Here is a 14,535-nt window from a genome sequence, read left to right on the forward strand (position 1 = left end):
CCATTTCCACTTCTAGTGATATGGGAAAAATAGGCTGGTACATCCACAATTTAAGCTGAGGTTACAGAAGTAGATCCTTTCTTGGGTTTGTTCCTAATGAATCCCTTAGTGATTCTCCAGTGTCTTCTGATCTGCAAGTGGAACAATTGGTGAGATTGCTTTAAACTGAAAAGAATGAAATGGCTGCAGCTCAGTCTAGTGACAGTGGGACTTTTGGGGGTAGCAGCATAGGTGGAACCCTGCTCTTTTTTTCTCCTTTACTTTCCAATAGGAAATGTTTCTTCTATTGTTAGAATTCCAGGCTCATGAGACTGGAAGCTAGAAAGGACCTTAGAGACCACAGAGTCCAAGCCCTTCATTTTCTACATTGGCAATGTTAGCTTTCTTTTTCTTGGTTCCAAGTCCAGTTCCTTACTGAGTCAAGGGCACTTGGCACAGCATGTCCTGGGTCCTTTGGTCCAGATGTTGTAGATAGTTAGCTGGAACAAGGGAACGAGGTTCCCTGCAAAGGGCCACCACCCGAAGGAAGCTGAGGAGGACTTCCCTCTATTTCCTGAGGACCAAGTTCTTCATCTCCAGATAGCTGGGGCTGGTAGCCTTGATCTTTCCCCATCTCTTCTAAGTTCTGCATTTCTCTGTTCCCAGATGCCAGACACATAGATCCTTTGGGCAAAAAATGCATAAGAAGCATCATTATTCAGATAATCCAATACCCCCAATTAAAAAGCCTTTAGGGTAGGAGTTCCTCACCTTTTTTGTGTATCATGAACCCTTTGGCAATCTGATGAATCTATGCATCCCTTTTCAGAATGCTTTTAAATGCATAAAGCAAAATACTTCTAATTACAAAGGAGACCAAATGATGGAATACTACTGTGCTATAAGAAATGATGAGGTGGTTGATTTTTAGAAATACATAGAAAGACTTGCATGAAATAATGAAGAGTGAAAAGAGCAGAACCAAGAGAACACTGTATACAGTAAAAGCAATATTGTTCAAAGAACAATTATGAAAGACTAAGTTAGTTTGAGTATTATAAATACTCAAATCAACTGCAAAAGTCCTATGAAGGAAGATGCTATTCACCTCCAGAGAAAAAACTGATAAATAGAAGTATGCATAGTATAGTTTTATGCATATATACATATCTGTATTTAATAGTGCAGGGTGGGGAGGGAGGAAGAAAAAAAGTGCACAGCAAATAACAAAAGAAAACTCAGAAGGAAGCACAGAGAAGCAGGGTAGTTTTGAGAAAGATGTGTAGTACTTATTACATAGTTTTCAAAAAGAAGTAAATAGTTTGAAAGAAAGATTTGTGGTCTCATATTGAATCCTGTTTTTGTATTGTGTTGTGTACATAGAAATTTTTTTGTCTTTTTGTATTTAAGTTCAAAAGGAATTTTTAGAAATTGTTAAAGGAGACCAAGTATTTTGAAATACAGTTATCAATATATTTTTAAAAACAAGTTTGGACCCCAGGGTAAAAATCCCAGTCTCAGGGAAATGATACAAGATAAGGGGAAAAAAGTTCAGAAGTCATTCTAACAGCATCCATGAATTCCCAAAGCTAAATAAACTAAGGCTCACAAGGGAAATTATTCCAAGAATTCCATTTCATGGTAAATGTTTTATAAGAGGACCAGTGCAGCTTAGCCAAATATCTAGGAATCATACCATTCTGTAACAAAAGGTGAGTATTTACTCTTTCAGACGACAAAGGACCCAAAGGAAGGTCTCAAATAAACTTTACATTGTCCTTTCTAGGGGTAGCTATAATTAACACTATTTTGTAGAAGAATCTGACCAAACCTGGTCTGATTACGGAGAGAATGGAGGAGTGATTATGCTAGTTTTTCATAGCTAAAACAATCAAGATTTGTCCAGTAAGTTTCATTTCCCAGGCTCTCTACTTCAGTCACCATAAGAATCTGAATACCTGAGTTTCTGCTATTTCCTAACTGCAAACTTGGGCCAGTCACCAAAATGCTCTGAGTTTCAGTTCTTTTTCCTATTTTTCCTCCTAATTGTGATGGATTTTACACTCAGACATTCACCCCCTCCTCTTGTCATAATAGCAAAATATAAATATTTGTGAGACAGATAGTCTGGCCCGATTGGGGTTAGAATCCATTACTTTGGTCAAATTAGCTACTGAATATGCTAGTTTGTGATTCTTCTTATTCAGTCATTCCAGTTTTATCTGACTCTTTGTGACCCCATTTAGGATATTCCTGGCAAAGATACTAGAGTGGTTTGCTATCTTCTCCTCCAGCTCGTTTGACAGATGAGGAAACTGAAGGAAACAGAGTTAAATGACTTGCCCAGGGTCACACAGCTAGGAAGTGTCTGAGGTCAGATTTGAACTCAGGAAAGTGAGTCTTCCTGACTCCACGTTCAGCACACTATCCACCCCACCACCTAGCTGCCCTTATTTTGTGATTGAAAGCTATAAAAAGACCCTAGTCTAATCCTTGTTTCTCCAAATCATTATTGGGAAAATTAATTTCTCTTCTGCTATAGAGTTGGCACAAGATCAGGAAAAAACCAAGTTTGGTCCAATTATGCTCAGAAACAGTGGTAATAGTAGCCACCTCTAGAAAATACATTTGAAGGTTTATTTGAATCCTCACTATGCCTTCTACTCCTCAGAGAAATACGCTCATGAAGAAAGAGCAGTATCATTATTTAACAACAGCCCTTCTTGCAAAGTATTGAATTTTATGATCAGCAAGTTAAGATTCCAGCAACAGCAATAACATGTTATTAAAATACAGAGTAGCATTTCTGATTGTTAAAAGTGTAGTGTCTAAATGGCTACAGCTTATGGAACTCAGGAAACAGATTGCCATTTAATTCAATTAAGGTTCATCAAATATATATTTCCAGGGGGTTTCAGCATGAGCGTGCTAGAGCCAGATGTTTCTGTTTTCTTTGCCTAGGGAGATGAGGAGTACTAGTAGGGAGTCAGCACGGTTGTGAAGGCAAAATGCTAATAAATTGAGGTGGGTCCAAGGCATGTGTCACATTTCATTGAGAGGGAACATTTTTCTTGGCTTAAACGTATTTGTTTGTTTTCTTTTCTCAACTCTCTTACAACGGTGATATTAGATAGTGTTGAATAACATCCCCAGAGTTATACGGCATATGTATAACACTTGATGTCAGGGACCCATTATTAATGTAATATTTAGTTTAATTAATAATAAAAACAATTTTAAAATTTAGTTTAATTAATAATAATTAATGAGATATAATTATTAATAAAAATAATTTAGTTTAATTAATAATCATAAACATTTTTAAAGGAGTATGAAAAGTCCTTAGATCTAAGGACATCCAGTCCCCACCAACATCTGATGCAAGTGAGTCCTGGAGCAGCCTTGGGGAAGTAGAGGAGGTGGTGAGGGATAGGGAAGGCAAGGCTGGTGTCTGGTTGGCTGTAAGGAAACCTAAGTAATTAGAGTAATTTCCAGATCCAATCAGGCAACTGGTTAATTTCCGTTCTCTAAGGATAGGGACTAGAATTATAATTGCATTGGCATGGAAAAGAAGGAGGTGAAAAAACTCCCTCTACCATTGCATATTGGCACCTTTTTGCTCCTTATAGTCTTCAATAGCTGCACATGGTACTAAGATATGCAGTAACTTGCCCAGAGTCTCACAGCCAGTAGGTGTCTATAAGAAGACCCAACCCCTTAAACTTACCCAGCCTTTCAGGAGTCTTCCACAATGGGGATAACCAGAGAGCAGGACAAACCTCCTAAATGGCTTATGATTCTCTCTCATCTATTTCCGCAGCACTATCCCAGGCACCGTCTACAGCCCAACAGATGGTCCCAGAATCAAGCCAGAGTGAAAGCAAGGGATTTTTCACCTGGTTTTGTCCTATAGCTCTGCTATCAGAAGTATCTTTTCTGTAAAGGGAGTGTCCTTCTTGGGTAGAGAATGGGTGGTGATAGAAGATAAGCACTGAATCAAACCCATATTCTCTTTCCTGAATTATCACAATACAATTCAAACACAACCCTAGTGTGGTGATGGTACTGTTTAACAAGGTGAATGCTGCTATGGTTAGATATAAACTCTCAAACTATCTCTTAAAAAGAAAGAAAGCCTTAATCACCAGGTTCAGGGGGAGAAAGCTGGCCACCATTTGTGGTCTGACAGTCTGTGGAAGACACTGGATGACTCCCAACCCTGCAGTCTGGCTGCTCCTTTACACCCAAAACCTGTAGAGAATGAAAAGTATAGAAAGTAAATAGTTACATTTTTTTTTTCAATTCTTTCACAGTAAGCCAATCACTCTTCAAAGAAAAGAAGGACCATCCCACCCACCCTTCAAATATACCTTGTTGGCTAAAGAAGACAGACAGAAGACAGACACTCTTGTTCTACTGTGTCTAGTAAAACAACCAAATCTATACTAAAATAGAAGGGTCCTAGTAGCTGATGACTTTTTAAAAAGAACCCCAGAAAACAATGAAATTCTTTAATTAGGAAAAAAAAAGTATTACTCATTACATCATTCTTGCATTACTCAAATAGGATTTATTATCTATTATACAGGAAGGTAGAGAATTAAATAAAGATTCTGCTTAGTGGCTTTACATCCAAATTAGATGATGAAAGCTTAGCATCCAGGGAAATAGAGGAAAGGTCCTAGAGAGCTGTAGCAAAGTAAAATAAGGTATGCATCTCATTAGATAATTGGATTTTTTTCTTATGTCCTTGTGTCTTGGCTGAATAAATTAAGCCTAACTCTCCAAATGGGGTCAGGGAGTCTAATGCCCAGGAAAGTAGAGAGAAGGTCCTCGAGATCAGCAGCAAGAGGAACCGAAGTGGTTCAAGCTCATTAATTAATTGGATTTCATCTCGTGCCCTTATGTCTTTTGTTTGGGTTGGTTTTTGCTTCTATCGGATAAATAAGTTAAGCTTCCCTCCCAAAGGAGGCCAGAGAACCAAGCACATGGGGAAAGTACAGGAAATTATCTGGAGGTCAGTGGCAACATCAACTACTTGGCTTAATCTCATTACATTCACGTTTTGACTCACATCTCACAAATAAGCAGTGTGCTTGAGTTGTACTAAGCTAACAATGTTAGCCAGGAAAGCTGCCCAAAAGAAGACACAGGACTATGACACTTGGTTAAAATGAGTATAGAGGACAAGGAGAATTTTTCTGCAACCTGGAGAATATGCTATGTTTGTTTGTTTCATCCAGTACCATACAACACCAACATTCATACAAAAAATACCTTTGTCTCCATCCTAGAGGAAAGTGAAAGTCCTGGAGGAGTGCATTTCTACTCTCCAGGTTGTCAGACAGAATGGTGTGTTCCTTCTCCATAAAAAAAAAATGGCAGAAGAACTTAAAGGAGGAAACAAAAACATAAAATGGCAAAAGGGAGTCCCTACCTTTGACCAGAGATGAGAGAATAGAAAAGGGGACACAGAGAACGACTACTGAAAATTTGGGAATTACATAAAAGGTATAGAAAGACAGGGTGGCATAGTGGATAGAGACCTTGCTTTGGAGTCAGGAAGACCTAGGATCAAGTAACACTTCTGAAAGCATACTACTTATGTGACTCTCAGTTCATCACTTAACTAACTTCTCATGCTCCAGTCAACTCTCCAAGTTGGTAAGTTTCTGGACGGTAACGGTAGTAAAGGGAATTTCTCCACTGGGAATTCCCCATCAATCAATAAGCATTCATTAAACACATGCCATGTGACAGGTGATGTGCTAAGCATTAAGGATAAAAAGAAAGGCAAAAACAGTCCCTGCCCTCAAAGAGCTTACATTCTAATGGGGGTGACTTCATGTATGTAAATAGATATGTATACAAAGCATGGTAAATGAAAGGTAACTTCAGAGTGGATGGCACTAGCAGCAGATGGACCTGGAAAGGTCTCCTGAAGATAGAAACATTTGCACTGAGTCTTAAAGGAAGCTGGGGATTCTAAAAGGTTAAAGGTGAGGATGAAGGCATAAGGAACAGTTAATTAGTTAGTGCAGAGGCACCACGATGGAAATTTCATGTACCAGGAATGAATTGACTAGTACGGCTACATGATAGAGTGTATGGACAGATGTAAAGTATAAGAAGACTGAGTAGGGGTCTCCCAATCATCAAGACCTAGAATGATGCCTGGTAGATAGCAGGTGCTTAACAAGTGCCTGTTGAGGGGGGCACAGCCAAGATGGTGGCTAGAAAGCAAGGACTTGCTTAAGCTCTCCCCCAGGTCCCTCCAAATACCTGTAAAAATGGCTCTGAACAAATTCTAGAGCTGCAGAACCCACAAAACAGCAGAGAGAAGCAGGACTCCAGGAAAGCCTGGATGGTCATTGGGAAGGGTCTATTCCACGGAGCTGGGAGCGGAGCTGAGCAGAGCCCAGCATGGGCCATGCCAGGATCAACCAGATCCGGAGCTGGGCAGAACAGGTGGTAGGGCCCTGAATCATTGAGTTGTGGCAGTTACCAGACTTCTCAAACCACAAATGCCAAAGACAACAGAGAAGGTTAGTGGAAAAACTGCTAGAGTTAAAGGAGGGGGTGCGGAAGTTGTGCAGCTCTAGGGCTGCTTCCAGAGCTCCAGCTGTGGTTGCTTCCAGCCCCAGGCCCACCCTGTGGGAGGAATTAAGTGGCGGACCACAGCAGGAGTGCAGAGTCTACTTGGATCTGGGTTCGGGTTGGCGGTTCTTGGGGGAGGAGGAGGAGGAGCACTGGTGTGGCAGAGTTTGCTGTGTAGAAGTAGCTCCGAAAACAGCAGCACAGCCCATTAAGCTTGGGACAAAGTACTCTTTACTCTACAAGTAGTCATACCCCAACAAAAAGCTGAAGGGTCAAGTAGTTGACTGGGAACATGAACAGGCAGCAAAAATAGACTCAGATTCAGACTCAGACTTTGGAATCTTTCTCTGGTGACAAAGAGGACCAAAACATACAGCCAGAAGAAGTCAACAAATTCAAAGAGCCTACATCAAAAGCCTCCAGGAAAAATATGAATTGGTCTCAGGCCATGGAAGAGCTCAAAAAGGATTTGAAAAAGCAAATAAGAGAAGTAGAGGAAGAATTGGGAAGAGAAATGAGAGTGATGCAAGAAAATCATGAAAAACAAGTCAATGACTGGCTAAAGGAGACCCCAAAAAATACTGAAAAAAATAACACCTTAAAAATAGACTAACCCAAATGGCAAAAGAGCTCCAAAAAGCCAATGAGGAGAAGAATACCTTGAAAGGCAGAATTACCCAAATGGAAAAGGAGGTCCAAAAGACCACTGAAGAAAATACCACCTTAAAATTTAGGTTGGAGCACGTGGAAGCTAGTGACTTCATGAGAAATCAAGATATTACAAAACAGTACCAAAGGAATGAAAAAATGGAAGACAATGTGAAATATCTCACTGGAAAAACCACTGACCTGGAAAATAGATCCAGGAGAGATAATTTAAAAATTGTTGGACTACCTGAAAGCCATGATCAAAAAAAGAGCCTAGATATCATCTTTCAAGAAATTATCAAGGAGAACTGCCCTGATATTCTAAAGCCAGAGAGTAAAATAGAAATTGAAAGAATCCACAGATCACCTCCTGAAAAAGATCCCAAAAAGAAAACTCTTAGGAATATTGTCACCAAATTCCAGAGCTTCCAGATCAAGCAGAAAATACTGCAAGCAGCCAGAAAGAAACAATTTGAGTATTGTGGAAACACAATCAGGATAACATAAGATTTAACAGCTTCAACATTAAGGGATCGAAGGGCTTGGAATATGATATTCCAGAGGTCAAAGGAGTTAGGATTAAAACCAAGAATCACCTACCCAGCAAAACTGAGTATCATGCTCCAAGGTACAATATGGACTTTCAATAAAATAGAAGACTTTCAAGCTTTCTCAGTGAAAAGACCAGAGCTGAATAGAAAATTTGACTTTCAAACACAAGAATCAAGAGAAGCATGAAAAGGTAAACAAGAAAGAGAAATCATAAGGGACTTACTAAAGTGGAACTGTTTTGCTTACATTCCTACATGGAAAGATGATGTGTGTAATTCATGAGACCTTTCTCAGTATTGGGGTAGTTGAATGGAATATACATAGACAGAGGACAAAGGATGAGTTGAATATGAAGGGATGATATCTAAAAAAATAAAATCAAATTAAGGGATGAGAGAGGAATATATTGAGAGAGGGAGAAAGGGAGAGATAGAATGGGGTAAATTATCTCCCACAAAAGTGGCAGGAAAAAGCAGTTCTGTAGGAAGGAAAGTGGGGGCAGGTGAGGGGGAATGAGTGAATCTTGCTCTCATCAGATTGACTTGAGGAGGGAATAATATACACACTCAATTGGGTATCTTACCCCACATGAAAGTAGGGTGAAGGGGATAAGAAAGGGGGGACGATAGAAGGGAAGGCAGATAGGGGGAAGAAGTAGTCAAAATCAAATGCTTTTGAAAAGGGACAGGGTCAAGGGAGAAAATTGAATAAAGGGGGGGACAGGATAGGATGGAGGGAAATATAGTTAGTCTTTCACAACATGGCTATTTATGGGAGTGTTTTGCATAATGATACATGTGTGGCCTATGTTGAATTGCCTGCCTTCTTAGGAAGAGTGAGTGGGGAGGGCAGAGGAGAGAGAATTTAGAATTCAAAGTTTTAAAAGAAGATGCTCAAAAAAAAAAGTTGTTTTTGCACGCAACTGGGAAATAAGATATACAGGCAATGGGGCGTAGAAATCTATCTTGCCCTACAAGAAAGTAAAGGGGAAAGGGAGGGGGATGACAGAAGGGAGGGCTGACTGGGGAATGGGGCTATCAGAATATATGCCATCTTGGAGAGGGGCAAGGGTAGAAATGGGGAGAAAATTTGTAACTCCAAATCTTGTGGAAATCAATGCTGAAAACTAAAAAATATTAAATAATAAAGTATGGAACAAATGAAACCAAACAAAAAATAAAGGCCAGGAGCAGAAGTCACAGAAAAAAAAACGAAGACTGAGTAGGGAGAAGGGAGTAGGGCCAGGTTGTGAAGAGGGTAAGACAAAAATTAATAATAATTTTAAAGAATAGGCCTTTGGGTCTTCCTTTAAAGAAGTAAGTTGACCCATCCCTGCAAAAGGGTGCTTCAAGGAGAAGTGGTGTGAGTCATAGATGCCACCAGGTGAGAGTCTAGCCAATAAAGGTCGGAGGATCAAGAGAAGAGCAATGGTGGCATAGTGGTTAGAGGTTCCTTGAGTGCACAGTAACCCATTTGTTAACCTGATTAAAAGAATAAAGAACTCACCATCTTCCTGGGGAAGGAAAGGAAAGCTGGTCTGGGAAATTAATAGCTGGCTAAGTAAATAATTTTTAAGATTTAGATTTCTGGACCAAAGCTTAAAATATAGGCATGATACGTTCTTGGTAAGGAAGATGTGCATCTAATGAGGACTAATAAAAAAAACACTTTTGCCTGGGTCTTATATTTCTAATTAAAAAGGCTTTTTTTAATTAAAGGGGGAAGGGGAATTGCCCATATAGATCAAATAAATCAAACTATCAGGTATCACAGGAGGAGGATGAGCAATAGGAGAAAACCAATAATTCAAAGGAGACGATATCCATGTAGAGATCCAGGAGTAAAATCTATGGCCTGAGAGGTCTATTTAAAAATGCAAAAAGTAAAGGTAACAAGAGGGTGAATTAAAGATCCCAATGCAAAAACTGGACCTTTGTGGAATAGGATTGATGACTGGAATTTTGTTTTGGAGAAGTGTTTCTTATTTAAAAGCAAGAGAATAGATCATTGGAGTGGTATAATAACAGTGTATATTAAGAAAAATATTTTATAGATATACTAGAGTCAATTGAAAGTCATCAAATTGAGAAAAATTCTTAGTGGAATATGGATATGCCAGGGTGGGGTGGGGTAACATTATCTCTATTTGCAGATGATATGATAGTTTATTTAGACAATCTCAGAGAGTTAATGAAAAAAATAATCATGACAATTAATAACTTTAGTAAAGTAGCAAGCTATAAAACAAATACTCAGAAGTCACCAGTTTGTCTGTATATTATTAACAAACCCCAAGAAGAAGAGAGAGAAAGAGAAATTCCATACAAATTAACTATAAAATATCTGGCTGTTAACTACCAAGTTAACCCCAGGATTTATAGAAATATACCTACAAAACATTCTTTACATAAAAGACTTAAATAATTTGAAAGCTATTCTTTGTTCATAGCAAAAATGAAGCAGTATTTTAAAATATACTAGTGCAATGAAATTATAGGTATAGTTCTACAAAAATTAAACTGTCAGGAGATTATTTTATAGAACTAGACAAAATAAAATTCATTTTGAGAAAAGATCAAGAATTTCAAGAGAAAAAATTTTTAAAAGAGGATCAAAGAGGACATAGATGCAAAGACAAAATTAAAAACTGATACCAGATCTCAAATTACTACTATAAAAAGTAATTAACAAATCCCTTGGCACTGGTTCAAAAGTGGAAATGAATATGAATGGAATAGACTAGACAAGCCAGCCCTTGAACCAAACAAATACAAACAAATCAATGTTCAAAACTCCCAAATACAGATGATTAGGGAAAAGACTTCCTAGTCAATGAGAACTGCTGGGAAAAGTGGAAAACTGCTTGGAAGACAATGGGTTGAGACCAGAATCTTACACTGTATATCACAATAAATATCAAGCAGATGAGCGATAAAAATATAAAATGTCTCATCATAAAGAAAACTAGAGGGCAATTTAAATAAATGCCTTTCAGAACTACACACACATGCACACACAATACATATATACACATGTGTGTACCTGTCATCTCCCCTATTAGAAAATAAACTTCTTTGGGGCAAGGGGTTATTTTGCTTTAATTGAATGGTGGTTAGGGAAAGAATTCATAGACAAGCAAAGCTATAGGGGATCACAAAGGGCAAAACAATTTCAATTATATAAAATTAAAAAGCTTTTTGCTTGAGCGAAATCACGTATATAGGATAAGAGAAGCTATCAAGTCAGGAGGGTGGGGAGGAACCTTTTGCATCAAAAAGTTGATATCTGATATCCAAGATTATAATATAGGGAATTGATTTGAATATGTAGAACTAAAGAAACATTGCCACCACCCCCCAGTAGATAAATGGTTAAAGGATATAAACACTTTTCAAGAGAAAAGTCAAACTATCTACAACTCTATGAAAAAAAGTTCCAAATCATTGATCGTTATGAACTTAAAATAAGTCTGTTTCACCTAATACCTATCAAATTGTCAAAAATGACAAAAGATGGAATTATTCAACATTGGTGGGACTGTGGGTACTCAGATAACTAATTCACTATTGGTAGAAGTGTAAAGTGGTCTGACCATTCTAGAAGACAATTTAGAATAATGAGAAAAAGTATTAAACTATTCAAATTATTTGATCCAATCATCTCATTACTTGGGATATACCCCAAAGAGATCAAACACAAAAAGATTCCATACATACTAAAATAGATTTTAAAAGCACTTTTTGCTTTCTTTTGCTTTATTTCTTTTAAAATTCATTTTATATGTAATGATATGTATACCTCTAGCAGAATATAACCTGCTTGAGTATAGGTATTGTTTTTGACTTTGTCTTTGTATCATCAGAATCTGGTTGGGGCAGCTATGTGGCACAATGGATAGAGTGCTAGGCCTGGAGTCAGGAAGACCCGAGTTCAAATCTGGCCTCAGTCACTAACTATGTGATCCTGGGCAAGTTTTTTAACCTCAGTTTCCTTATCTGTAAAATGAGTGTAATAAAAATACCTGCCTCCCAGGGTTGTGAGGATGAAAGATATAATAACTGTGAAATGTTTAGCACAGCACCTGGCACAGAGTAGGTGCTTAATAATTGATCTTTGGATTCAATTTGTCCTAACAAAAAACAGAAACAAAGTAGAGGGCCATCAACCAGGGAATGGGTGAACAAATTGTGGTATATGAAATGAAATATTTTTGTGCTATCACGAAAATGACTGATACAAAGAATTCAGAAAAACATGCATAAACTCATGCAAAGTGAAGTAAGCAGAACCAAGAAAACCATGTATACAATGACCACAGGAATGTAAAGGAAAACAATATGAAAAGATACCAGAAATCAGATTAAATGCAATGACTAATCTTGGCTCCAGAGGAGAAAGAAAACAATTCTCTCCTCTAGGGAGAAAGATTGAAAACTACAGATTTAGAAAATTACATATACTGTCAGGCACAGTTGCTATGCTAATAGATATGGATTAAGTCTTTTGCTTTGGGAGGGTTCTCTTTAGGGATCATTATCAGGAAGTGACTATGGTGAAAGAGACAAAAAGCATCGAAAAAAATTTCAAATTTAAGGAACAATTTTCAAAGCCTGTGTAACCCTTTATGCCAGAAATGACATTTTTAGCAGATAAATAGTAAAAAAATAAACCTGTGGGTTTTTTAAAAGTAAAGCAATATACTAATATCACATGAAAAAAGTAAAAGAACAGATTTTACTGTCAGTTTTCCAAAAATAATAGTGAGATAAGAAAAATAAATGCCATTCTCTAAGATGCTTTTGAGTCAGATATATTTCAACCTATAAAATACTTCTATTGTATATTCTATTACCTGCCTTGTTCTATAGTATATTTTCCATTTTTTTCTGCAGGCTAGTCTGCTACTTAGACACTTACTCTTGAACTCTTTGAAGCTCTTTAATTGGACTGGATCAGGTCCTCCCTCCATCGATCCCCAGCAGAGGCCCTATATGATTTAGTAACAGGGTTTGTGGACAAAGCAAAGCAATGACAGCTAAGTGACAGTATAGTTAGATGAAATAAGAATTCCAGAATGGCAGGAGCCAGAAAACAGTCACTAGTGAATCAATGTCAGCCTTCTAAGATGCTTTCTAGTAGAATGCCCCAGGCATCTGTCCTTGGTCCCACGCCATTCAACATTGTTAGCAGTGACTTGGAGGAAGGCATAGATGTCATGCTTTTCAAATTTAAAAATGACAGAAAACTGAGGATAACTGACATGTTAGATGACAGAGTCAGGATTCCAAAAGATGTTGACAGGCTAGAATAATAGGTTGAATTTTTTTAAATGACAGTTAAAAGGAATAAATGTAAAACTCTACTCTTGAATTTTAAAAAGCAGCACATGTAGGACCAAGGAGTATGGCTAGACAATATACCCCATGAAAAAGACCTGGAGGTCTTGGTAAAATGCAAGCTCCAGATGAGCTAACAATGGGATGTATACTGTGCTCTGTGTCCTTGAAGAACAAGTCTAACCTATTTCCACATGAAACTCCTTCAGGCATCAAGATGGTGGGGAAAATGCTGGATTAGGATCTGGGTTCAAATCCCAGATCTACCATGTATTTACTAACTGTGTGACCTTAAACTAGTCATTTAACTTCACTGGGCCTCAGTGCCTCATTTATGAAATGCGGAGGTTGGTTTATATGATCTCTAAAGTCTGCTTCAGCTCTAAATCTATGATTCTATGTCCCTCATTACCCCTCAAGTTTTCTCTCTTCTAAGCTAAATACTCCCAGGTTCTTAAAGTGATCTTTGAATGTCACATCTCCAGTCCCTTCACCATTTTTGCCATTCACTACTAAACATATCCTACTTTGTCAATCTCCTTTCAAAGTATAGCATTCAGACCAGAATATAATATGGCAGATTTTATCTGGCCATCACGGAGCACAGTAGTCAAAGCAACATTGGATATGTGAGAGAAAAGGATTGAAGGAGTTGCCATCTCTTCACCTCCCCTGGTGGGTTACACAAAGAGTGGAAAGAAGGAAAAACAGGGCTGGAGGGGAGTTTTATTTTAGCAAAGAAATGGGAACAAAGTAGGTACCCATTAATTTGGGTTTGGCTAAACAAATTATGGTATATGAATATTATTGCATCATAAAAAAATGATGAGACTTCAGAAAAACCTGGAAAGACTTATATGAACTGATGATGAGTGAAGTGAGCAGAACCAGGAGAACATTGTACATAGTAACAGCCACATTGTGTGATGACTAACTTTGATGGACTTAGACCTTCTCAGCAATGCAAGGATCTAAGACAACTCCAAAAGACTCATGATGGAAAATGCCATCCACATAAAGAACTATGCAGTCTGAATGCAGAGCAAAGCAGACTATTTTCTTTTTGTTTTGTTTTGTTTTTTCTTTCTCATGGTTCCTCCCACTCATTCTAATTCTTCTATACAACATGATTAATGTGAAAATTTGTTTAATAGGAATGCATATGTAGAGCCTATATTGTATTGCATTCCATCTTGGGGAGAGGGATGGGAGGGAGGGGGAAAAATTTAAATGTATGGAAGTGAATGTTGAAAACTAAAAATAAATAAATTAACTTTTAAAAAATGATGAAAGAGACAAAATCAGAGAAACTTGGGAGGACCTGTATGAACTGATGCAAAGTGAAGGAAGCAAACAAGAACACTTTATATGATGATTATTAGTACATTATAAAAGAAAGATGGTTATTACCTGTGTGATAGTA

General features: G+C 37.8%; 1 protein-coding gene across 1 annotated transcript in view; it reads right to left on the bottom strand.

Moving 5' to 3' along the window:
- Positions 1-475: 475 nt before the first annotated feature.
- Positions 476-14,535, bottom strand: part of EGF (epidermal growth factor) — a 139,922-nt gene continuing 125,862 nt past the window's right edge. Inside the window, exons 22-23 of the mRNA XM_036764438.1 lie at positions 4,125-4,230; positions 476-663 (exon numbers count right to left, since the gene is read on the bottom strand). Coding sequence (XP_036620333.1) covers positions 476-663; positions 4,125-4,230 — 294 coding nt within the window. The remainder of the gene's footprint in view (positions 664-4,124; positions 4,231-14,535) is intronic.

The sequence above is a fragment of the Trichosurus vulpecula genome, chromosome 6 (genome assembly GCF_011100635.1).
Source record: "Trichosurus vulpecula isolate mTriVul1 chromosome 6, mTriVul1.pri, whole genome shotgun sequence".
NCBI lineage: Eukaryota > Metazoa > Chordata > Mammalia > Diprotodontia > Phalangeridae > Trichosurus > Trichosurus vulpecula.